The 27478-nt window shown below is 33.9% G+C and overlaps 1 protein-coding gene across 1 annotated transcript in view; it reads left to right on the forward strand.

Annotated features, from left to right (window-relative positions):
• Window positions 1–27478, forward strand: part of LOC140172459 (adhesion G-protein coupled receptor G2-like) — a 29571-nt gene extending 2093 nt beyond the window's left edge. Inside the window, exons 2-10 of the mRNA XM_072195606.1 lie at window positions 15659–15774; window positions 16726–16872; window positions 17500–17872; window positions 19227–19429; window positions 19845–20015; window positions 22295–22404; window positions 23145–23410; window positions 23850–23916; window positions 26472–27478. Coding sequence (XP_072051707.1) covers window positions 15659–15774; window positions 16726–16872; window positions 17500–17872; window positions 19227–19429; window positions 19845–20015; window positions 22295–22404; window positions 23145–23410; window positions 23850–23916; window positions 26472–27009 — 1991 coding nt within the window. The 3' untranslated portion in view covers window positions 27010–27478. The remainder of the gene's footprint in view (window positions 1–15658; window positions 15775–16725; window positions 16873–17499; window positions 17873–19226; window positions 19430–19844; window positions 20016–22294; window positions 22405–23144; window positions 23411–23849; window positions 23917–26471) is intronic.

Genomic DNA, 27478 nt, shown 5'->3' on the forward strand with positions numbered 1-27478 from the left:
TAGTTCAATGACCCTCCCTGCACCCCTTATTCAATGTTGTATACCAAACGCCTCATTTTTTAAATGGCCTATATTTTTGCTCCAACATTGGTTGGTGGGGAGGAGGGGATTCGAAATAGGTTGGAAACTATACAAATAAAATATCACATGGTGAACTTCATATGACCGGTTTTATTGAACAGAGGGCGCGAAATATGAACAAGTGTCCCAGGAAATTTGCACTTGATTGTATTGAAGAAGACAAAAATAATCTATTACTTTCAGTAAAATTACCATAACTCGAAAACGCGTTGCTCGATTGACATGATTTTTCACTAATTTAAAACAAATAACATTGCGCATATTTTGGTCACTTTAATTGTCATTTTTGTCAAACTAAATATTTTAGGTATCAAAACGCTGTAATATATGCATTATTTAAGGCATATTTGACACATGATAGCTATTATAAGCGCATTATCTCAAAAATCACTTTTAAAACAATTTAAAACTAATCAAAATTAAATCATATTGAAAATATAGAGTACAATCAGTTAAAAATAGCTACTGAAATAACAAAAAAAATCATAAAACAAAACAATTGTTTCCCTTTAGTTCATTGATAAATGTAAATGTAAATTGGCAACATAAAGGAAAAAAGAAAAAAGAAAAATAAAAAAAAAGAAAGAAAGAAAGAAAGAAAGAAAGAAAGAAAGAAAGAAAAAAGAAAGAAAGAAAGAAAGAAAGAAAGAAAGAAAGAAAGAAAAAAAGAAAAAAGAAAAAAAGAAAGAAAGAAAAATAGCATTACATGGATTCGAACTCGAGATCTCGGGGGCGAAAAGCAAAGCCAGTAACTATATGCCACCGGGAGACTGATAACAATTGCACTCGATTTCAGCGTATTTAATCCTATCATTGCAATGCTACTGTATTGTGTTATCGAGTTTCGATCCAATGAAATCATTCATTAAAACTCATGTTTTGGTCGTATTCAGCATGTATCTAACATATATTTTGAATATACACGGTCACATTATACATACCTTCCTAACTTTGATATGTTTATTGGTAATTATTCCTCCATTTAAGGCAAATGAGCACGGTCTACCATAATGTTAAATAAATATATATTACTTTTTAAGTTATATTATTCTGGTAGACCGTTATTGCGTCATTAATTCTTGTTATCCTTGTTATAAATAAATTCGCATGAATAACAACAGCTCAACCATAGTGTAGTGGTTTGCTTACTGCCTTCTGATCTTGAGGGCTACGGTTCGACGCTCATTGTCGCCGATATGTTTACTTTTAAATCCTGCTCTTTATCTCTTTTTTATTTTTGAATACCAATAATAAGCACATTTAAAATGTGTAATTGTATATAATTGTATATACACTTTTTGGCATGGCATTGTTACGTTGAATTAGCGTGTCTGTGATGGGTAGTTGAAGGCCTAAATTAAAGAGTTTAACGTGCATTCCGATAATAGCATTTGAAATAGGGTAATGAGTTTGAAAGATCAATGATGAGACAAACATCATGATTCTGTTCTATTTATTTCCATATGGTCTTAATTTCTTATTTGGATTGCTTTTATTATGTTTGTAAATTCTACCAAAGGAGAATTTATATGTCCACTCTAATATAAGCAATCAATGTGTTAAAAAATACTTGAAAAATGCATGCATTGCAGGGTTAGATATTCAAAAAAATGTTTATTTTAATATAAAAAAATTAAATTGGGTAATCATGTAATGCATAATGAAATTATCTTGACATCACTGAAAAAATTATGAAAATCGAGCAACGCGTTCGAGAGTTATGGCGATTTTATTGATATTAATAGATTATTTTTCGCATCCCTATACAATCAAGTGCAAATTTGCTGGGACACTTTCATAGTTCAATGACCTCCCTGCACCCCTTATTCAATGTTGTATACCAAACGCCTCATTTTTTAAATGGCCTATATTTTTGCTCCAACATTGGTTGGTGGGGAGGGAGGGATTCGAAATAGGTTGGAAACTATACAAATAAAATATCACATGGTGAACTTCATATGACCGGTTTTATTGAACAGAGGGCGCGAAATATGAACAAGTGTCCCAGAGAAATTTGCACTTGATTGTATTGAAGAAGACAAAAAATAATCTATTACTTTCAGTAAAATTACCATAACTCGAAAACGCGTTGCTCGATTGACATGATTTTTTCACTAATTTAAAACAAATAACATTGCGCATATTTTGGTCACTTTAATTGTCATTTTTGTCAAACTAAATATTTTTAGGTATCAAAACGCTGTAATATATGCATTATTTAAGGCATATTTGACACATGATTGCTATTATAAGCGCATTATCTCAAAAATCACTTTTAAAACAATTTAAAACTAATCAAAATTAAATCATATTGAAAATATAGAGTACAATCAGTTAAAAATACCTACTGAAATAACAAAAAAATCATAAAACAAAACAATTGTTTCCCTTTAGTTCATTGATAAATGTAAATGTAAATTGGCAACATAAAGGAAAAAAGAAAAAGAAAAAAAAGAAAGAAAGAAAGAAAGAAAGAAAGAAAGAAAGAAAGAAAGAAAGAAAGAAAGAAAGAAAGAAAGAAAGAAAGAAAGAAAGAAAGAAAGAAAGAAAAGAAAGAAAAGAAAGAAAAGGAAAGAAAGAAAGAAAAATAGCATTACATGGATTCGAACTCGAGATCTCGGGGCGAAAAGCAAAGCCAGTAACTATATGCCACCGGGAGACTGATAACAATTGCACTCGATTTCAGCGTATTTAATCCTATCATTGCAATGCTACTGTATTGTGTTATCGAGTTTCGATCCAATGAAATCATTCATTAAAACTCATGTTTTGGTCGTATTCAGCATGTATCTAACATATATTTTGAATATACACGGTCACATTATACATACCTTCCTAACTTTGATATGTTTATTGGTAATTATTCCTCCATTTAAGGCAAATGAGCACGGTCTACCATAATGTTAAATAAATATATATTACTTTTTAAGTTATATTATTCTGGTAGACCGTTATTGCGTCATTAATTCTTGTTATCCTTGTTATAAATAAATTCGCATGAATAACAACAGCTCAACCATAGTGTAGTGGTTTGCTTACTGCCTTCTGATCTTGAGGGCTACGGTTCGACGCTCATTGTCGCCGATATGTTTACTTTAAATCCTGCTCTTTATCTCTTTTTTTTTTGAATACCAATAATAAGCACATTTAAAATGTGTAATTGTATATAATTGTATATACACTTTTTGGCATGGCATTGTTACGTTGAATTAGCGTGTCTGTGATGGGTAGTTGAAGGCCTAAATTAAAGAGTTTAACGTGCATTCCGATAATAGCATTTGAAATAGGGTAATGAGTTTGAAAGATCAATGATGAGACAAACATCATGATTCTGTTCTATTTATTTCCATATGGTCTTAATTTCTTATTTGGATTGCTTTTATTATGTTTGTAAATTCTACCAAAGGAGAATTTATATGTCCACTCTAATATAAGCAATCAATGTGTTAAAAAATACTTGAAAAATGCATGCATTGCAGGGTTAGATATTCAAAAAAATGTTTATTTTAATATAAAAAAATTTAAATTGGGTAATCATGTAATGCATAATGAAATTATCTTGACATCACTGAAAAAATTATGAAAATCGAGCAACGCGTTCGAGAGTTATGGCGATTTTATTGATATTAATAGATTATTTTTCGCATCCCCTATACAATCAAGTGCAAATTTGCTGGGACACTTTCATAGTTCAATGACCCTCCCTGCACCCCTTATTCAATGTTGTATACCAAACGCCTCATTTTTTAAATGGCCTATATTTTGCTCCAACATTGGTTGGTGGGGGAGGAGGGATTCGAAATAGGTTGGAAACTATACAAATAAAATATCACATGGTGAACTTCATATGACCGGTTTTATTGAACAGAGGGCGCGAAATATGAACAAGTGTCCCAGGGAAATTTGCACTTGATTGTATTGAAGAAGAAAAAAAATAATCTATTACTTTCAGTAAAATTACCATAACTCGAAAACGCGTTGCTCGATTGACATGATTTTTTCAATAATTTAAAACAAATAACATTGCGCATATTTTGGTCACTTTAATTGTCATTTTTGTCAAACTAAATATTTTTAGGTATCAAAACGCTGTAATATATGCATTATTTAAGGCATATTTGACACATGATTGCTATTATAAGCGCATTATCTCAAAAATCACTTTTAAAACAATTTAAAACTAATCAAAATTAAATCATATTGAAAATATAGAGTACAATCAGTTAAAAATAGCTACTGAAATAACAAAAAAATCATAAAACAAAACAATTGTTTCCCTTTAGTTCATTGATAAATGTAAATGTAAATTGGCAACATAAAGGAAAAAAGAAAAAGAAAAAAAAAAAGAAAGAAAGAAAAAAAGAAAGAAAGAAAGAAAGAAAGAAAGAAAAAAGAAAGAAAGAAAGAAAGAAAGAAAGAAAAAGAAAGAAAAAAAGAAAGAAAAAGGAAAGAAAGAAAGAAAAATAGCATTACATGGATTCGAACTCGAGATCTCGGGGGCGAAAAGCAAAGCCAGTAACTATATGCCACCGGGAGACTGATAACAATTGCACTCGATTTCAGCGTATTTAATCCTATCATTGCAATGCTACTGTATTGTGTTATCGAGTTTCGATCCAATGAAATCATTCATTAAAACTCATGTTTTGGTCGTATTCAGCATGTATCTAACATATATTTTGAATATACACGGTCACATTATACATACCTTCCTAACTTTGATATGTTTATTGGTAATTATTCCTCCATTTAAGGCAAATGAGCACGGTCTACCATAATGTTAAATAAATATATATTACTTTTTAAGTTATATTATTCTGGTAGACCGTTATTGCGTCATTAATTCTTGTTATCCTTGTTATAAATAAATTCGCATGAATAACAACAGCTCAACCATAGTGTAGTGGTTTGCTTACTGCCTTCTGATCTTGAGGGCTACGGTTCGACGCTCATTGTCGCCGATATGTTTACTTTTAAATCCTGCTCTTTATCTCTTTTTTATTTTTGAATACCAATAATAAGCACATTTAAAATGTGTAATTGTATATAATTGTATATACACTTTTGGCATGGCATTGTTACGTTGAATTAGCGTGTCTGTGATGGGTAGTTGAAGGCCTAAATTAAAGAGTTTAACGTGCATTCCGATAATAGCATTTGAAATAGGGTAATGAGTTTGAAAAGATCAATGATGAGACAAACATCATGATTCTGTTCTATTTATTTCCATATGGTCTTAATTTCTTATTTGGATTGCTTTTATTATGTTTGTAAATTCTACCAAAGGAGAATTTATATGTCCACTCTAATATAAGCAATCAATGTGTTAAAAAATACTTGAAAAATGCATGCATTGCAGGGTTAGATATTCAAAAAATGTTTATTTTAATATAAAAAATTTAAATTGGGTAATCATGTAATGCATAATGAAATTATCTTGACATCACTGAAAAAATTATGAAAATCGAGCAACGCGTTCGAGAGTTATGGCGATTTTATTGATATTAATAGATTATTTTTTCGCATCCCCTATACAATCAAGTGCAAATTTGCTGGGACACTTTCATAGTTCAATGACCCTCCCCGCACCCCTTATTCAATGTTGTATACCAAACGCCTCATTTTTTAAATGGCCTATATTTTTGCTTCATTGGTTGGTGGGGGCGGGACGGGATTCGAAATAGGTTGGAAACTATACAAATAAAATATCACATGGTGAACTTCATATGACCGGTTTTATTGAACAGAGGGCGCGAAATATGAACAAGTGTCCCAGGAAATTTGCACTTGATTGTATTGAAGAAGACAAAAATAATCTATTACTTTCAGTAAAATTACCATAACTCGAAAACGCGTTGCTCGATTGACATGATTTTTTCACTAATTTAAAACAAATAACATTGCGCATATTTTGGTCACTTTAATTGTCATTTTTGTCAAACTAAATATTTTTAGGTATCAAAAACGCTGTAATATATGCATTATTTAAGGCATATTTGACACATGATTGCTATTATAAGCGCATTATCTCAAAAATCACTTTTAAAACAATTTAAAACTAATCAAAATTAAATCATATTGAAAATATAGAGTACAATCAGTTAAAAATAGCTACTGAAATAACAAAAAAATCATAAAACAAAACAATTGTTTCCCTTTAGTTCATTGATAAATGTAAATGTAAATTGGCAACATAAAGGAAAAAAGAAAAAAGAAAGAAAAAAAGAAAGAAAGAAAGAAAGAAAGAAAGAAAGAAAGAAAGAAAGAAAGAAAGAAAGAAAGAAAGAAAAAGAAAGAAAAAGAAAGAAAAAGGAAAGAAAGAAAGAAAAATAGCATTACATGGATTCGAACTCGAGATCTCGGGGGCGAAAAGCAAAGCCAGTAACTATATGCCACCGGGAGACTGATAACAATTGCACTCGATTTCAGCGTATTTAATCCTATCATTGCAATGCTACTGTATTGTGTTATCGAGTTTCGATCCAATGAAATCATTCATTAAAACTCATGTTTTGGTCGTATTCAGCATGTATCTAACATATATTTTGAATATACACGGTCACATTATACATACCTTCCTAACTTTGATATGTTTATTGGTAATTATTCCTCCATTTAAGGCAAATGAGCACGGTCTACCATAATGTTAAATAAATATATATTACTTTTTAAGTTATATTATTCTGGTAGACCGTTATTGCGTCATTAATTCTTGTTATCCTTGTTATAAATAAATTCGCATGAATAACAACAGCTCAACCATAGTGTAGTGGTTTGCTTACTGCCTTCTGATCTTGAGGGCTACGGTTCGACGCTCATTGTCGCCGATATGTTTACTTTTAAATCCTGCTCTTTATCTCTTTTTTATTTTTGAATACCAATAATAAGCACATTTAAAATGTGTAATTGTATATAATTGTATATACACTTTTTGGCATGGCATTGTTACGTTGAATTAGCGTGTCTGTGATGGGTAGTTGAAGGCCTAAATTAAAGAGTTTAACGTGCATTCCGATAATAGCATTTGAAATAGGGTAATGAGTTTGAAAGATCAATGATGAGACAAACATCATGATTCTGTTCTATTTATTTCCATATGGTCTTAATTTCTTATTTGGATTGCTTTTATTATGTTTGTAAATTCTACCAAAGGAGAATTTATATGTCCACTCTATAAGCAATCAATGTGTTAAAAATACTTGAAAAATGCATGCATTGCAGGGTTAGATATTCAAAAAAATGTTTATTTTAATATAAAAAAATTTAAATTGGGTAATCATGTAATGCATAATGAAATTATCTTGACATCACTGAAAAAATTATGAAAATCGAGCAACGCGTTCGAGAGTTATGGCGATTTTATTGATATTAATAGATTATTTTTCGCATCCCCTATACAATCAAGTGCAAATTTGCTGGGACACTTTCATAGTTCAATGACCCTCCCCGCACCCCTTATTCAATGTTGTATACCAAACGCCTCATTTTTAAATGGCCTATATTTTTGCTCCAACATTGGTTGGTGGGGAGGGAGGATTCGAAATAGGTTGGAAACTATACAAATAAAATATCACATGGTGAACTTCATATGACCGGTTTTATTGAACAGAGGGCGCGAAATATGAACAAGTGTCCCAGGGAAATTTGCACTTGATTGTATAAAAGAAAAAAAAAAATAATCTATTACTTTCAGTAAAATTACCATAACTCGAAAACGCGTTGCTCGATTGACATGATTTTTTCACTAAATTAAAAAAAAATAACATTGCGCATATTTTGGTCACTTTAATTGTCATTTTTGTCAAACTAAATATTTTTAGGTATCAAAACGCTGTAATATATGCATTATTTAAGGCATATTTGACACATGATTGCTATTATAAGCGCATTATCTCAAAAATCACTTTTAAAACAATTTAAAACTAATCAAAATTAAATCATATTGAAAATATAGAGTACAATCAGTTAAAAATAGCTACTGAAATAACAAAAAAATCATAAAACAAAACAATTGTTTCCTTTAGTTCATTGATAAATGTAAATGTAAATTGGCAACATAAAGGAAAAAGAAAAAAGAAAAAAAAAAAGAAAGAAAGAAAGAAAGAAAGAAAGAAAGAAAGAAAGAAAGAAAGAAAAAAGAAAGAAAGAAAGAAAGAAAGAAAAAGAAAGAAAAAAAAGAAAGAAAAAGGAAAGAAAGAAAGAAAAATAGCATTACATGGATTCGAACTCGAGATCTCGGGGCGAAAAGCAAAGCCAGTAACTATATGCCACCGGGAGACTGATAACAATTGCACTCGATTTCAGCGTATTTAATCCTATCATTGCAATGCTACTGTATTGTGTTATCGAGTTTCGATCCAATGAAATCATTCATTAAAACTCATGTTTTGGTCGTATTCAGCATGTATCTAACATATATTTTGAATATACACGGTCACATTATACATACCTTCCTAACTTTGATATGTTTATTGGTAATTATTCCTCCATTTAAGGCAAATGAGCACGGTCTACCATAATGTTAAATAAATATATATTACTTTTTAAGTTATATTATTCTGGTAGACCGTTATTGCGTCATTAATTCTTGTTATCCTTGTTATAAATAAATTCGCATGAATAACAACAGCTCAACCATAGTGTAGTGGTTTGCTTACTGCCTTCTGATCTTGAGGGCTACGGTTCGACGCTCATTGTCGCCGATATGTTTACTTTTAAATCCTGCTCTTTATCTCTTTTTTATTTTTGAATACCAATAATAAGCACATTTAAAATGTGTAATTGTATATAATTGTATATACACTTTTTGGCATGGCATTGTTACGTTGAATTAGCGTGTCTGTGATGGGTAGTTGAAGGCCTAAATTAAAGAGTTTAACGTGCATTCCGATAATAGCATTTGAAATAGGGTAATGAGTTTGAAAGATCAATGATGAGACAAACATCATGATTCTGTTCTATTTATTTCCATATGGTCTTAATTTCTTATTTGGATTGCTTTTATTATGTTTGTAAATTCTACCAAAGGAGAATTTATATGTCCACTCTAATATAAGCAATCAATGTGTTAAAAAATACTTGAAAAATGCATGCATTGCAGGGTTAGATATTCAAAAAAATGTTTATTTTAATAAAAAAAATTTAAATTGGGTAATCATGTAATGCATAATGAAATTATCTTGACATCACTGAAAAATTATGAAAATCGAGCAACGCGTTCGAGAGTTATGGCGATTTTATTGATATTAATAGATTATTTTTCGCATCCCCTATACAATCAAGTGCAAATTTGCTGGGACACTTTCATAGTTCAATGACCCTCCCCGCACCCCTTATTCAATGTTGTATACCAAACGCCTCATTTTTAAATGGCCTATATTTTTGCTCCAACATTGGTTGGTGGGGAGGAGGATTCGAAATAGGTTGGAAACTATACAAATAAAATATCACATGGTGAACTTCATATGACCGGTTTTATTGAACAGAGGGCGCGAAATATGAACAAGTGTCCCAGGAAATTTGCACTTGATTGTATTGAAGAAGACAAAAAATAATCTATTACTTTCAGTAAAATTACCATAACTCGAAAACGCGTTGCTCGATTGACATGATTTTTTCACTAATTTAAAACAAATAACATTGCGCATATTTTGGTCACTTTAATTGTCATTTTTGTCAAACTAAATATTTTAGGTATCAAAACGCTGTAATATATGCATTATTTAAGGCATATTTGACACATGATTGCTATTATAAGCGCATTATCTCAAAAATCACTTTTAAAACAATTTAAAACTAATCAAAATTAAATCATATTGAAAATATAGAGTACAATCAGTTAAAAATACCTACTGAAATAACAAAAAAAAATCATAAAACAAAACAATTGTTTCCCTTTAGTTCATTGATAAATGTAAATGTAAATTGGCAACATAAAGGAAAAAAGAAAAAGAAAAAAAAAAGAAAGAAAGAAAGAAAGAAAGAAAGAAAGAAAGAAAGAAAGAAAGAAAGAAAGAAAGAAAGAAAGAAAGAAAGAAAGAAAGAAAGAAAAGAAAGAAAAGAAAGAAAAGGAAAGAAAAAAAGAAAGAAAAATAGCATTACATGGATTCGAACTCGAGATCTCGGGGCGAAAAGCAAAGCCAGTAACTATATGCCACCGGGAGACTGATAACAATTGCACTCGATTTCAGAGTATTTAATCCTATCATTGCAATGCTACTGTATTGTGTTATCGAGTTTCGATCCAATGAAATCATTCATTAAAACTCATGTTTTGGTCGTATTCAGCATGTATCTAACATATATTTTGAATATACACGGTCACATTATACATACCTTCCTAACTTTGATATGTTTATTGGTAATTATTCCTCCATTTAAGGCAAATGAGCACGGTCTACCATAATGTTAAATAAATATATATTACTTTTTAAGTTATATTATTCTGGTAGACCGTTATTGCGTCATTAATTCTTGTTATCCTTGTTATAAATAAATTCGCATGAATAACAACAGCTCAACCATAGTGTAGTGGTTTGCTTACTGCCTTCTGATCTTGAGGGCTACGGTTCGACGCTCATTGTCGCCGATATGTTTACTTTTAAATCCTGCTCTTTATCTCTTTTTTATTTTTGAATACCAATAATAAGCACATTTAAAATGTGTAATTGTATATAATTGTATATACACTTTTTGGCATGGCATTGTTACGTTGAATTAGCGTGTCTGTGATGGGTAGTTGAAGGCCTAAATTAAAGAGTTTAACGTGCATTCCGATAATAGCATTTGAAATAGGGTAATGAGTTTGAAAGATCAATGATGAGACAAACATCATGATTCTGTTCTATTTATTTCCATATGGTCTTAATTTCTTATTTGGATTGCTTTTATTATGTTTGTAAATTCTACCAAAGGAGAATTTATATGTCCACTCTAATATAAGCAATCAATGATTTAAATAATCCTTGAAAAATGCATGCATTGCAGGGTTAGATATTCAAAAAATGTTTATTTTAATATAAAAAATTTAAATTGGGTAATCATGTAATGCATAATGAAATTATCTTGACATCACTGAAAAAATTATGAAAATCGAGCAACGCGTTCGAGAGTTATGGCGATTTTATTGATATTAATAGATTATTTTTTCGCATCCCCTATACAATCAAGTGCAAATTTGCTGGGACACTTTCATAGTTCAATGACCCTCCCCGCACCCCTTATTCAATGTTGTATACCAAACGCCTCATTTTTTAAATGGCCTATATTTTTGCTCCAACATTGGTTGGTGGGGGAGGAGGATTCGAAATAGGTTGGAAACTATACAAATAAAATATCACATGGTGAACTTCATATGACCGGTTTTATTGAACAGAGGGCGCGAAATATGAACAAGTGTCCCAGGGAAATTTGCACTTGATTGTATTAAAAAAAAAAAAAAATAATCTATTACTTTCAGTAAAATTACCATAACTCGAAAACGCGTTGCTCGATTGACATGATTTTTTCACTAATTTAAAACAAATAACATTGCGCATATTTTGGTCACTTTAATTGTCATTTTTTGTCAAACTAAATATTTTTAGGTATCAAAACGCTGTAATATATGCATTATTTAAGGCATATTTGACACATGATTGCTATTATAAGCGCATTATCTCAAAAATCACTTTTAAAACAATTTAAAACTAATCAAAATTAAATCATATTGAAAATATAGAGTACAATCAGTTAAAAATAGCTACTGAAATAACAAAAAAATCATAAAACAAAACAATTGTTTCCCTTTAGTTCATTGATAAATGTAAATGTAAATTGGCAACATAAAGGAAAAAAAAAAGAAAAAGAAAAAAAGAAAGAAAGAAAGAAAGAAAGAAAGAAAGAAAGAAAGAAAGAAAGAAAGAAAGAAAGAAAGAAAGAAAGAAAGAAAGAAAGAAAGAAAGAAAGAAAGAAAGAAAGAAAAAGAAAGAAAAAGAAAGAAAAAGGAAAGAAAGAAAGAAAAATAGCATTACATGGATTCGAACTCGAGATCTCGGGGGCGAAAAGCAAAGCCAGTAACTATATGCCACCGGGAGACTGATAACAATTGCACTCGATTTCAGCGTATTTAATCCTATCATTGCAATGCTACTGTATTGTGTTATCGAGTTTCGATCCAATGAAATCATTCATTAAAACTCATGTTTTGGTCGTATTCAGCATGTATCTAACATATATTTTGAATATACACGGTCACATTATACATACCTTCCTAACTTTGATATGTTTATTGGTAATTATTCCTCCATTTAAGGCAAATGAGCACGGTCTACCATAATGTTAAATAAATATATATTACTTTTTAAGTTATATTATTCTGGTAGACCGTTATTGCGTCATTAATTCTTGTTATCCTTGTTATAAATAAATTCGCATGAATAACAACAGCTCAACCATAGTGTAGTGGTTTGCTTACTGCCTTCTGATCTTGAGGGCTACGGTTCGACGCTCATTGTCGCCGATATGTTTACTTTTAAATCCTGCTCTTTATCTCTTTTTTTAATTTTTGAATACCAATAATAAGCACATTTAAAATGTGTAATTGTATATAATTGTATATACACTTTTTGGCATGGCATTGTTACGTTGAATTAGCGTGTCTGTGATGGGTAGTTGAAGGCCTAAATTAAAGAGTTTAACGTGCATTCCGATAATAGCATTTGAAATAGGGTAATGAGTTTGAAAGATCAATGATGAGACAAACATCATGATTCTGTTCTATTTATTTCCATATGGTCTTAATTTCTTATTTGGATTGCTTTTATTATGTTTGTAAATTCTACCAAAGGAGAATTTATATGTCCACTCTAATATAAGCAATCAATGTGTTAAAAAATACTTGAAAAATGCATGCATTGCAGGGTTAGATATTCAAAAAAATGTTTATTTTAATATAAAAAAATTTAAATTGGGTAATCATGTAATGCATAATGAAATTATCTTGACATCACTGAAAAAATTATGAAAATCGAGCAACGCGTTCGAGAGTTATGGCGATTTTATTGATATTAATAGATTATTTTTCGCATCCCCTATACAATCAAGTGCAAATTTGCTGGGACACTTTCATAGTTCAATGACCTCCCTGCACCCCTTATTCAATGTTGTATACCAAACGCCTCATTTTTAAATGGCCTATATTTTTGCTCCAACATTGGTTGGTGGGGAGGGAGGGATTCGAAATAGGTTGGAAACTATACAAATAAAATATCACATGGTGAACTTCATAAGACCGGTTTTATTTTGTGGAGGGCGCGAAATATGAACAAGTGCCCAGGGAAATTTGCACTTGATTGTAAAAAAAAAAAAAAAAAATAATCTATTACTTTCAGTAAAATTACCATAACTCGAAAACGCGTTGCTCGATTGACATGATTTTTTCACTAATTTAAAACAAATAACATTGCGCATATTTTGGTCACTTTAATTGTCATTTTTTATCAAACTAAATATTTTTAGGTATCAAAACGCTGTAATATATGCATTATTTAAGGCATATTTGACACATGATTGCTATTATAAGCGCATTATCTCAAAAATCACTTTTAAAACAATTTAAAACTAATCAAAATTAAATCATATTGAAAATATAGAGTACAATCAGTTAAAAATAGCTACTGAAATAACAAAAAAATCATAAAACAAAACAATTGTTTCCCTTTAGTTCATTGATAAATGTAAATGTAAATTGGCAACATAAAGGAAAAAAGAAAAAGAAAAAAAGAAAGAAAGAAAGAAAGAAAGAAAGAAAGAAAGAAAGAAAGAAAGAAAGAAAGAAAGAAAAAGAAAGAAAGAAAGAAAGAAAGAAAGAAAGAAAAAGAAAGAAAAGAAAGAAAAGGAAAGAAAGAAAGAAAAATAGCATTACATGGATTCGAACTCGAGATCTCGGGGCGAAAAGCAAAGCCAGTAACTATATGCCACCGGGAGACTGATAACAATTGCACTCGATTTCAGCGTATTTAATCCTATCATTGCAATGCTACTGTATTGTGTTATCGAGTTTCGATCCAATGAAATCATTCATTAAAACTCATGTTTTGGTCGTATTCAGCATGTATCTAACATATATTTTGAATATACACGGTCACATTATACATACCTTCCTAACTTTGATATGTTTATTGGTAATTATTCCTCCATTTAAGGCAAATGAGCACGGTCTACCATAATGTTAAATAAATATATATTACTTTTTAAGTTATATTATTCTGGTAGACCGTTATTGCGTCATTAATTCTTGTTATCCTTGTTATAAATAAATTCGCATGAATAACAACAGCTCAACCATAGTGTAGTGGTTTGCTTACTGCCTTCTGATCTTGAGGGCTACGGTTCGACGCTCATTGTCGCCGATATGTTTACTTTTAAATCCTGCTCTTTATCTCTTTTTTATTTTTGAATACCAATAATAAGCACATTTAAAATGTGTAATTGTATATAATTGTATATACACTTTTTGGCATGGCATTGTTACGTTGAATTAGCGTGTCTGTGATGGGTAGTTGAAGGCCTAAATTAAAGAGTTTAACGTGCATTCCGATAATAGCATTTGAAATAGGGTAATGAGTTTGAAAGATCAATGATGAGACAAACATCATGATTCTGTTCTATTTATTTCCATATGGTCTTAATTTCTTATTTGGATTGCTTTTATTATGTTTGTAAATTCTACCAAAGGAGAATTTATATGTCCACTCTAATATAAGCAATCAATGTGTTAAAAAATACTTGAAAAATGCATGCATTGCAGGGTTAGATATTCAAAAAAATGTTTATTTTAATATAAAAATTAAAATTGGGTAATCATGTAATGCATAATGAAATTATCTTGACATCAATAAAAAAATTATGAAAATCGAGCAACGCGTTCGAGAGTTATGGCGATTTTATTGATATTAATAGATTATTTTTCGCATCCCTATACAATCAAGTGCAAATTTGCTGGGACACTTTCATAGTTCAATGACCTCTCCCTGCACCCCTTATTCAATGTTGTATACCAAACGCCTCATTTTTTAAATGGCCTATATTTTTGCTCCAACATTGGTTGGTGGGGAGGAGGATTCGAAATAGGTTGGAAACTATACAAATAAAATATCACATGGTGAACTTCATATGACCGGTTTTATTGAACAGAGGGCGCGAAATATGAACAAGTGTCCCAGGAAATTTGCACTTGATTGTAGGCTACGCTACGTATTCTAAATGTTTAGATTGCTATGTGAGTTACGAGTATTACTTAGCGTAATACATGTAATTTGCCTGAGATGGTATCAGAGACCAAACTATTTCCGTAACGTAATTAGTTGAAAAAACTGTAATAAAATACAATGTGGTGTAAAAATGTGTTTTCTCTTTTTGAAATGATTATAGTAATAATGAAAGTCATTGTAATTATAGTAATAATGAAGTTCCGTGAGTGTTATAGTTTGAATCTTTGTTTCAAGAATGGGGGGATAGCCCTCGGCTATCTTCAGTTGAATTCCTCTTCAGTTGAATTAACAAAATACTTCTATACATAATGTTACGTTCATTACAGCAAGTAGTGCTTCAACTGAGACGGCTGAGATAACATATAAATTTAGCACAACCCATAGCCCATCTGCAACAATACAAAGCATGGATCAACTAGATCAAGAACTACAAAAACTACAAGTAAGTATAACAACAAAATAGGACATTATTTTGTTCCCCTTTTATCGAGTGATAAATTCCACCTACTCTTTGTACATAGGGATATATAAAATCTACCATTACAAATATTAAAGGAGTGAGGGTAAGTGGCGTAACTAGGGTTGTTAGCACCCGAGAATATCTTAGTTAGACGCGGGCCCAGTGGCGTAGCTAGGGATTGTAGCGCCCAGGGCTATCCCCCCATTCTTGAAACAATTGCGATCTTATCGGTCTTAAAATGTTCTTTCAATTTTGTGCCAAAATTCGCGCGGAGCGCGCGAAACTTTTGACTTTCATCGCTTGGAGGGGCGCAGAATCGATGCTGAATTGGTCAATTTGGCGTCCCTAAGGGTGGCGCCGGGGGCACGTTGCCCCCTGCCCCCCTAGTTGCGCCACTGGTGAGGGTGTAAGGTATCTTGTTGGTGGTGTGGGTGTGGAGTGCGGATGTGTGAGTGTATGACATGTGGTACAGATATGTATATGCGGCTATAGAGGTGGTGGGGACCTAAATATTGACATTTCTATATGCAATTCATTCTACATAACCGCCTACTATTCCACTACACCATTTCCATGTTTTCGGTAATACCCTAAATCCCTTGAAAAGAAACCGACACTATAATATGACATCGTTGATGCGCACATTGCCATTGCGCATGCTCGATTGCGCAGTGGTGATGTGTCCCCTTCGACGATGACGTAGCCAAAGTTTCTTTGTCTATTTTAGGGAATTAACGAAATGATCACGTGAGTGACTCATGAGAGCACAGAGTGAGAGCGATGTTTAAAATATCATCTGAGTTAATTCCTCTAAACAACCTGCTAGGTGTGCATATCAAATTAATAGCCTCAAAATCTAAACCTAAAACGGCACTTGGTATCGATCATAATACTAGTAAATGTATCATGGTTTTCATTCTACTGCAATTTTAGGCAAATATAACAAGGAATAATGTCGCAGCTGTTGCCGAAGAATTGGCTGACCTGGTTGCCAATGATGATGAACTTGACGATCAAAATTTGGACAGTATCAACGACGTTTTAACAAATATCGTTAATGTGAAAGATCCGTCTGAGGAAGTGAGTAAATTATTAAATTTAAAACATGATTCAGACATTCACGATGGCTTCAAACACAGTTCAAAGCAAAACAAACATTTTCCTGAATAGGCCGTATATGAATTGAATATGTTAATTTATAATTTGCAAATGAAAACATACACCGAGTAATTTATAAATCAACATATGATTCCAGGGAGAACTATTGGGGTGGGCTCGACGAATCCGAGCAGCAAGGACGAAGGCTGAATAACGAGGCCGTCTTGGCTTTCGGCATCGCTATTTAATAGTTTTTAACCCCAGCGCAAGAGTTATTCTTGACGGGCTAGGAAGAACGGGTTCGTGTGGTGGCCAAGACAAATATCTGCGGGAAAAACTCGCATCTCCTTTCAAGTTTTCCCGTTCAAGTTGATCAACCATGTCAACCCAGGCTCAAAGTAGCTACTTATCTTTTTAGGTTTTAGTTCCAGACACTTCGGGTTTTCTCTTGCATCTGAAATATGACTTCTTCCTAAAAATACGTTTAAAACTGAACTGTGTACTGTCCTCGTATGTTGCGTTATCTAGAGCGCTACCAAAAGTGTTGCTGGTGATATGTGGGACCTTTTGTTTGATGTGTAACTTTCAGTTGACTAATTATGTATACAGGTTACGGAGTCAGTCGTGATACTCGTGGACGACATCTTAAATTCTACTCTTGGAGATTCAAGTGCAGACGTTTCCGCTTCCGTTCCCGAAGCACCCAATCAGATTCAACGAGCTTTAGAAAGCCAAATTGCCGCTTTGCAAACACAACCTGGGAATACCACTATCGAACAAGCAAATGTGGCTGTCCGTGCCGTAAAGGTGCCACTAGATTCAGTCACAGATGGAAGGCTGGTCTTTGAAACAGTTTCTTCATCAGACGATGGTAACACGCTGGGTACGAATAGCACCTACATTCGAACCGGAGAAGCACCTAAGGAGGCAGAGGCTGCTATCTCGTTTCAGCTTCCTCGGGATATACTTGATAATTTTGAAGGTATGATCTCGTTTGGTAATGCCACATAATATTGTCAGTAAGCTTATGCTATTTGATAAAGACACCCACGGGCGCCGCCATATGATCAGTTGAACCACAATAACATATAGCAACTTTTCAGGCAAATATCTTCGAAATTTATACAGTAATTTATTACACATTCGGAGATTTGATATGTTGATGTTTTCAAGAAGTTATTGACGGAAACTGTTAAAATAATATTACAAAGTGAAAAAAAAAGTCTAGAAACGTATTTCGCCTTTGCATTGAAATACAGAGGAAGACTACTCGCTGTGCCAAAGGTCACTTTTCCAGACTTCCTGTCTAGAAGCTGTAATGTCAGCGCCCGTCTGTTTATGTGGGCATTAAATCAATTGCCTTTGATCATGTTTATAAAATAGCCTCAGCTAGCTGATTTGTGTAACCAAAACTGTTTCAAGAAATGTGGTTCCGAATGTGATTTCATGAATAAATTGAAACACTTCAAATCGTATTGCTATCATTAATAGACAACCCGGCCCTTCCACCTAAACAGTAATACACTAACACAGATATGGAAGCCTTTTTACCGAAGTTTACGACTGAAAGAACACTTCCACGATACATCTTCTTACTTTTCGCCTCCACGTTTCAAGTTCGTGGACTCCTCCTCCTAATAAAGATGCAGCCCTGGAGGATTATATCCTAGGCATCAGTCGCGAAGTTGCTGACCATGTTCCTCTAAGACGATTCCGTTACAATCTTGCTAAATCGGATTGCTAAAACGCAAAGTGATTGTTGAATTGCTTCATGGATAATAGGAGGATCCTTTGAGGTTCCATCGACCTCTATGGTCCTTGCCAGTTATGTTTTAACATACTTGTGCCATTTACCTGGTTGGTTACAACGTAACCCATCGATGTTCTTATTGTAAAAGTTGGTTTTTGCGTTGACTATCTCGCGTTGCACTTTATTACGTAACTGTTTATAGGTGTCCATATTCCCACACATAATAGGCTCTCTGAAGCTGGTTTATTAACCGCTTTATGGATTCAGTCAGTCAGGGAAATGTGTATGGAATTTTTCCAACAAGAGTTCTTCCAAAACAGATGCTTTCTCATCCGCGCTTTCAACAGCGGAAATCGCTTCACATTTTCAAGAGTTATCTACTGCCCAAAGCTAATTATTAATGATTTATATTAGCATGATTGGGCTTATAGTCATTATAAATGCCCTTCGGCGAATGGGCATTATTCAATAAGTTCCGTTATCAATCATGATCAAATATCCTGCATAAATAGCAACTCAAAATAAAATACCGTATTTGTTTTTATTTCAATCATACACATGTAATATCATTTTTTATTCATTTAAGGTAACCAGTCAATACCCATCAGTTTTGTTGTCTACCAGAACTCCAAGTTATTTCCATCAACAATTTTGGCAGATGTTTCCAGGAATGCGGAGGAGCTCCAACGTGTTGTGGCAAGTCGCATTATCTCAGCCACTATAGAAGGATTCCCAATTAACAACTTGCCATCTACTCATCCCGTAGAATTGCATTTTGCAATTGAACAGGTATGGTGATTTTCTTCTCCTTCTCCTTCTCCTCCTCCTCCTCCTTTTTCATCTTCTTCTTGCAAGTCGCCCCACTGCATCCCAATTAACAATTTGCCATCTACCTACCCCGTAGAATTGAATGTTACAATTGAACATACTATACTAAACGCTGATTTACTTCTTCTTCTTCTCCTTCTTCTTATCCTCCTCCTTCTTTTCCTCCTCCTTATTCTCCTCCGCCTCCTCCTTTTTCTTCTTCTTCTTCTTCTTCTTCTTCTTCTTCTTCGTCTTCTTCTCCTTCTTAGTTGAAATGCACTATAGAATCCACAGATAACAGAGACAAACGGAACATAATCTCATTACCTCTGTAGCATGTCTAACCTGAACCCGATTCATTTTATGTCTTCTTATCATGCTTATGATAACCATTCAGGAAAGTGATGACAATACAACTAAGTTAACTAAAATCCAGTGCGTGTTCTGGGATAACGATGCAAGTAACGGGCTCGGTGATTGGTCAGATGAGGGCTGTGAAGTCAACCAATCATCAGATGGCAGAGTAATTTGTCACTGTGACCATCTAACCAACTTTGCTGTTATTTTGGTAAGATTTCAATGAATAATAATGTATCAGACGATTGGCGCCTTAGTGTATGCCGCTATTAGTCTATACCTATTGTAAACTAGTGCACATTTTGCGTTTTAATCTACAAATATGATTTTAGTGTCATGTTCTAATTCACATGGTTCAATAGCCAATTGAAAACATTTTTATGTGGAAATTCATTAACCAATCAGCGATCGTCATTTCACGGGTTGTCGCTAGACGGTTTGTTTACCCCGGGTTTGTTTAGTGACGAAGGAGTACATACCCGGGGTTCACCCACATAATACAAAATAGCTAATGCTCTAATCACTTCGAACGCTACTGACCATCCTCTATTGTTATGCATAGTCGCGTTGAAAGTCGATCAATAATGCTGAAGTCAACCCCATGAACACAACCTTTTTGCTGTGAACCTAATTGTCTCGGTCAAATAAAAAACAATTTTTTTTTTCAGTAATGTCACATAAAAACATAGTGCTTGAATATACCTTTTAAAAAAAATTATACTGTTAAAATTAGGCATAAATTATGTCTTTTAGTTAACTCCGCCCATGAGCTTAACTTTTTAGCATTTCAAACTAATATAGCTCGCTCAAGAAAGATTTTACCTACATCTATAAAGCTCATCGTCTGGTTCTATATAATTTTGTCAGAATTTCCGTTTTGATCTCACTTCTGACTGCCAAAATGTTCAACTCAGTACTTTTATTTCGAAAGCAACCAGCAGAAATAATCGATATTTCCATCATGGCATCCCATGTCCTTTGCATTGAAAGCAAGGATTACTCAACCAGTGTTACCTACATTAGTGGAACCAATATCATCATCATCCTTAAACCTGAAATGATAAAAATTTGATTGATTCCATTTTTTCTATGCCCCCTTTGAAACGCGCGAGGGGTCGAAGGTCACAGTGCAGTGGGGGGAACTTAAAAATAGTCCCATCATGTTGTAATGTATCTCAAATTGTTCCTCTTATTACGAATAGGTCAAATGTCAACAATTTCATACACAGAGGTAAATATTAATAAATAGTCTGATTTCTTCGAAACTGATCTCCAATTACTCCCCTTAACATGAGAAATCTCAAACATGTACTTAATTCACAATTTAAGTGTATTTTTGTATTGTCATGTCCCCCTTCAGAGTTCACGCAATCCAAGTCCAATAGAAATATGTACAAGCATAACATTTGACCCGTAATTTCATCCGAGTCTGAGGTTATAAATTTCTCAAATAAATTATTTTCCTATTTGCTTTGCCGAGAGAAGTAATTTAAGACAAATTTCGATTGAATCGGTGTATTTTGAAAATTTGGCTTCTGTGCATGAGATATTTGACATTTGACCTTATTTACTCTATAACTCCTGAACTAAACACCCTAGTGCAATATGACAATTGACTTTTTTTATATTCCTAGCAATGAGAGGAACAATTTGAGGTATGTTACAACATGATAGAACAGATATTAACTTTTGGCCCCATTGTGACCTTCGACCCCTCGTGGTACAGGGGCCATAGGAAAAAATTGAACCAATTCTAGTTTTATCCTTTGAGGTGTAAGGATGCCAAAAAACATTTGTTCCACAAATGTAGGAAAACTAGATGCTAACTCAAATATCACCCAATAGCACCCTGTACTAATATCGATTCACAATGCTGCTAGCCTCAATTCACGTGTTCGAAAAAATTTCAGTCGGAGTGAAAAATTGTGAAATCAAAATGGAAATGATATATGTATAGCCCCGATGATGTGCGTTAGAGAGTTGGGAAAAATTCTAATTAGTGAACTATTTTACTTTGAAAAGCTAAAAGGTTGATCCAAAAACAGCTCATGGGGTAAGTTGAAGCCTGTAAAAATCGAGAATCTAACACTAGAAGCCTAAATTTTACGCCCAAGTTTAACACCAGCATTATAATTTTTCTATGACATTTACCGAAGAAATTAAATCTATTGATTTTCATTCACCGAGAAAAATAAAGTGAAAAGGTGTAACTCAAAATTTAGCTCATTTCAACACCGAATTCGATCGTTTTTAGTGCCTAATTTTAATTATTTAATTTTAGTTAATTTTAACTCAGTTACTTAAAAGCAGCTGAGTTGGTCATGTACAGTACAAATAGCCAGCGACTGACTAACGTTCTGAGTGTAATTAGAATAATCCAGACCGAGGAATACACGCCAGTGTTGTATACATTGCTGCTATGGAATAGGAATGATAACTGATGGTTGTTTGACTAAACTCACCTACTTTCTTCTCATTAATATTTTGCAGGATAGATTTGGTGGAAGCGACCCTTTTTATTTGGATGTGATCAGTAAAGTTGGATGTGCGATTTCAATCATCTGTCTTATGGCCACTCTTTTCACATACATTACAAACAGGTTAGAACTACATGAACAAAGGTCAGGTCAAATTGAAAGTTGCTCCGATCAGCCTGTAACTCAGGGAAAACAATCCCTGACACGTGTCAGGGATCATTTTCTGCAAGTTACAGCTCGGAGCAACTCTAAATTTGACCTGACCTTTGACCTCGGATGATTTTTTTTTTTTTATACTCCTGAAGTGCCACTTGGGGAGTAAGAAACCGTAATGGTCATCTGAGGTAAAAGGTCAGGTAAAATTTTAAGTTGCTCCGATCCGGCTGTTACTTGCAGAGAATGATCCCTGATACTTGGGGAGTATGAAACCACAAAGGTCATCCGAGGTCAAAGGTCAATTCAAATTTAAAGTTGCTCCAATCAGGCTGTAACTTGCGGAGAATAATCCCTGACACTTGGGGAGTATGAAACCAAAAACGTAATCCGAGGTCATAGGTCAGGAAATGTCAAATGAGGTCAAATGTTAAAATGGTCCCAATTGAGCTTAAATGTGATGCAAATTATCCTTGATTTGAGGGAGCATGAGTAGTCAACCCGACAAAGGTCAAATGAGGTCACCGCCTGATATTCGTGGCTCGTGAGCCACAGTAGCTCTAGTTGTATTTGCGCCCGTATTTGCGTCTCCAAGAGTGGCATCGCAGGGTTAATGTAACATGCTAATTGCAGATTAACATTTTGAAGGAAAAACATAACCGTAGTTAACCTGTCTCAATTTCTATTTATCACGTTCTTGACTTTTGCAGAGATTTGCGTATGAAACCACCTCTACAAATTTTCATTAGTTTCTGTACGTCGTTACTATCAGTATACGTACTATTTCTCTTTGGTATTGACCGAACAAAGCCACAAAATGGATGTATCGCAGTGTCTGTGTTATTGCATTACTTCACATTATCAACAATTTTATGGATGGCTGTGGAAGCTTTCACCATGTATATCAACTTTGTCAGAGTCATGGACCGTATCCACATCTCGAAGCTCATGTTAAAAGTATCACTTGTAGCTTGGGGTGAGTCTACATTCAACAGCACAATTACCCTGACATAAATAAAATTGTGTAGAAGAGGGAGGGTTGTTCCCACGCAATAACATTCTGTGACCAACACGAGATAAATGACTAAACTATAAATATTTGTATAGCCTTTTAGAAGCAAATATTTGTGCAAATGACAAAAAGATGCAAAATGAAATTGCCAAACAAAATTAATGTGTGCAAAAATGTGTCTTAACCCTATCATATTTTGAGGTATTTATGTCCCGCTTCATGTATACCGGTATGTATACATATGTTATTAATTTCAGTAACACAAAATGGTATCTAGAGACATTCTTTACCATCTTAAAATAGAAGCGATTGCCGGTACAGAAAAGACAATTTGTCAAATGAAGAATATAGAGTAAAATGGCTTATTTCGTTGCAAGTAATTTCATTTTCAATTCCTCAACAGGAATACCTGCTGTTATCGTTGTGGTTATAGTAATAGCCGATATTGGTCAATACCGCAATACCGATCAGTAAGTAATTCTTACTCTATAAATGTAACATCATATTCTAATCTAAAATTATATTTCAATTAATAAAAATGGACCTTTTAGCCCTAACTGGGAATAAAAAATTTAATATTCAGTCCATGATTCAAAGAAAGAAGTAAAAACCGGGGTAAAAACCTCTGTTCCTGGTTGGATAGATACATCAGGATCGGTAGAGTAAACTCAATACATGAGGTCTGCTTTTTCTCTGTTGACAGGTGTAGCCTTCAGTGAACGACTCTTTTCAGAGCCACCAAACATTTTACATTAGCAGATAGGCGGAATCTGCTTGTTCTCTGTTGACAAGGGACAATCTTCAGTGAACGGCTCTTTTCAGAGCCATCAGTAGACAAGGGGTGCATATCTCATTTTTAGGTACTTTGTCCTGAAAAGGGCAGAGCTACTCCTGACAAAAGCTTGACAGTTCCAAACTAGTCCGACGGCGAACCCGCTATCAAACTTACTAATTGAGATGATATGTTTCTTCCGCAAGAAAGTCGTATCTGCGCAGATACGACTTTCTTGCATTCAGTTAAGTTATGAAGAATGGTGCAAGAAAGTCGTATCACCGCAGATACGTTTTTGGCATGTATTTAGTTATTATTAGACATTTTAAGCGGTTTTGCAATGTTTGTTTTTGATACAAACGCCATTTTGATGAAGAAAAGCTTACAAAATATATAATGACACATTCTTCAGACCGATGTTATTTTATAAACGTAATAAACGTAAGTCCCCTCGCCCCCTAAACGAAAGGACGTAAGCGATCTTTTGGTTATTTGTATCTTATCCAGCACATGCGTACGTTCAGCAACCGTTGTTGCATTATTTTTCAACACTTACTGAGAAGTGGCTGCTAATGGCTCGCTGATTTTGTATAGAGTTTTGTCACTTCATCTTGTCATCTCAACTGCTTGCCTGTAGGAAGCCAACAATGCTAAGATATTGTGGAGAGATTCAGTATCATGCCATTTTTATCTTCTCATCACGTTACATCTGCCTTAGAGAAATGTGATCACACTTTGAGTTCCCACTGGCTCCCTGAGGTTTCTATCGGTCACTGAGTTGACTAGATGATTGAATTACATTAATATATAGCCAGGATCAATGAGTAATACTGATAAGACAACCTTGTGTAGTCATGGTTACCAGGAAATGACATTTTCTGAGGCAATTGGTTGACAAATATTTAGAGAATAAACGATAGGAATTTTTATTTTGCCTATCCTCTACCGTGTGATAGACGACAGGCAGGTCCAATATTTTGAGTAGTGGATGCCGGCGCAGCCGGTATCCACTACGATAAAAATATTGACCTGCCTGTCGTCTATCATAGGTAGAGGATAGGCAAAATAAAAATTCCTATCGTTTATTCTCATTCTTAGTCAGTTAAATATTATTTTAATAACTGTAAACAATTTTTTTTTTTTTTTTCTAAGTTACCGTCATAAAAACTCCCCTCATTATAAAATGAACGAAACTTGTTTACAACTTCACGTATTCTGTTGCGCGTACTGCTAGCGCGTTCGCGTATTCCGCACTAGTCTACGCATCCAGCGCGATACATACGCGCACCTCTACACGCGTGTTACGCATTATCAAGACGCATGATGACGTGGGGTCGTCTACGGCCTGATAGACGGCACCCGAAATCATGAGATTGTCCAATCAGAAATGTGTCTACGAACTAGACCACTCCCACTGACTAAGAATGTGTCATGTACATTACAAATATTGCTTGACTATGAGCTATAGAGGTTATCCACTTTACTCATGTGTGACTTCTAACAAAAGGCGCTGGTTCCCGTAGTATTCCTCATTCAAGCCAATTCAATGCATGACCTCGGAGTTACCTGCATGACTTTGGCGGGCTGTTTTGAAACAGTTGTGGTTGCACATGCAGGTACTTCTTTTGAAAGTCCTAACCAAGGTATAGTAGTCGCTGATAGGATATGCAGCTTATAGAACACGGATAACCTCAATTAGCCTTGATTTGGCTGAAAAGGGGAGTAAATTATGACAAATTATTTAAGGTATCTGTAACTTTCCGAATCCCTGCGCTGTGGTGATAGGTGACTGGTGAAGTGTTCCAATAGAGGCTCTGCATGCTTTTATGCTCCAAACAAACGATTTGAACCGGTGTCCTTCGCCGTAATCATGGCGCAGTGCAGGCCATTCAATCAAAGGTTGTCATCAACCTATTTCATCGTAGTGTATTTGACATGTGTGTGAGACGAAGTGTCGCGGTAGATTGCAATCATGCTTTTGTTGAATGCATTTTAGTAGTCCGCCATATTTACGGTATGATACTTTGGAACCTCGTGGTCCCTTTGTTTTGTTTGTTTGTTTGTTTGTTTATTTTAAATAAAACGAGAACTCTATAAACACTATGTGAAACATTGTATATTTTCCACGAAGAAAATGTTTTTTTTTTTCAAGTATAGGCAACTGAATGTGCATAAGCCTGTTATTGTTGTCAATATGTGTGTAGTTTCATTTTAAATATAATTTTGTGTTTAATCACGCCTTCCTTTTTTCAGTTGTTTCATTCACATTGACTACGCATTCTACTTTACTCAAGTACTACTTTTGGGACTAACCATTGCTTTCAACGCGTACGTTTTTGTTCGAATAATGTACGTTCTTACGTTCGGGAGGTTCAACTCGAGAACAGCACGCAACAATCTTAAAGAGATGACGAAACAAGAACGCAAAGAGATGACGGAGCGCAAACGACAAGAGATAAAGAAGCGCGCTCAGAATGCTATGAGTATATCGTCTGTTCTCGGCTTGACGTGGGTATTTGGACTCCTGTCTCTCACTCACAAAGATGCAGCTCTTGCTTTCCAAATCCTGTTCTGCATTTGTAACTCTTTGCAAGGACTGTTCGTATTTACCATGTTTTGTGTGCTTAATAAAGAAGTTCGAAAGATATGGAGCGACTATTATTGTTGCAAAGGTACAAGGGACATTTCAAAAATGTTGGCTTTAAGTTCCAGTGACACGACCACGGGCAAAACAGGGACTGTAAGTTTGGTAGAGGATAATAAAGCTGACATGGCATCGTCTCAAATGTAAATCAACACCAGTTTGAATTATTATCAGCTATTCTCAGAAATAATGACAGATTAAACTTTTGATCAATAATGTTATATCAAATTTGTATCAATTTACTTGATGGAGGTAACTCTATTGGTTTAGGATAAGGAATGTCTTCATACAACGTCAAATATTATGAAGAAACCAGACAGCTCAGTAACAATAGGAGAATTAATATTACTAAACTATTAGATCACATTATAGTTGCACTGGGATGATTTGAAGTTTAACTGCTACTTGAGACTTTGTCTGACTATAACTTCTTAGACTCTAGTATATATAATGAAGGTGGCACAAGTATACGTATCAAAAATAATAATTATAAATTGAGAAAGCCGCCAAAAATTATGAATCTTGTTTCATAGAAAATGATCGGATAAAGCAAAAAAATGTGTTGGTTGCATGGCGTTATAAATAGGGCTCATGCATGCATCGACAATTTTATTGA

The sequence above is a fragment of the Amphiura filiformis genome, chromosome 16 (assembly GCF_039555335.1).
Source record: "Amphiura filiformis chromosome 16, Afil_fr2py, whole genome shotgun sequence".
Taxonomy (NCBI): Eukaryota; Metazoa; Echinodermata; class Ophiuroidea; order Amphilepidida; family Amphiuridae; genus Amphiura; species Amphiura filiformis.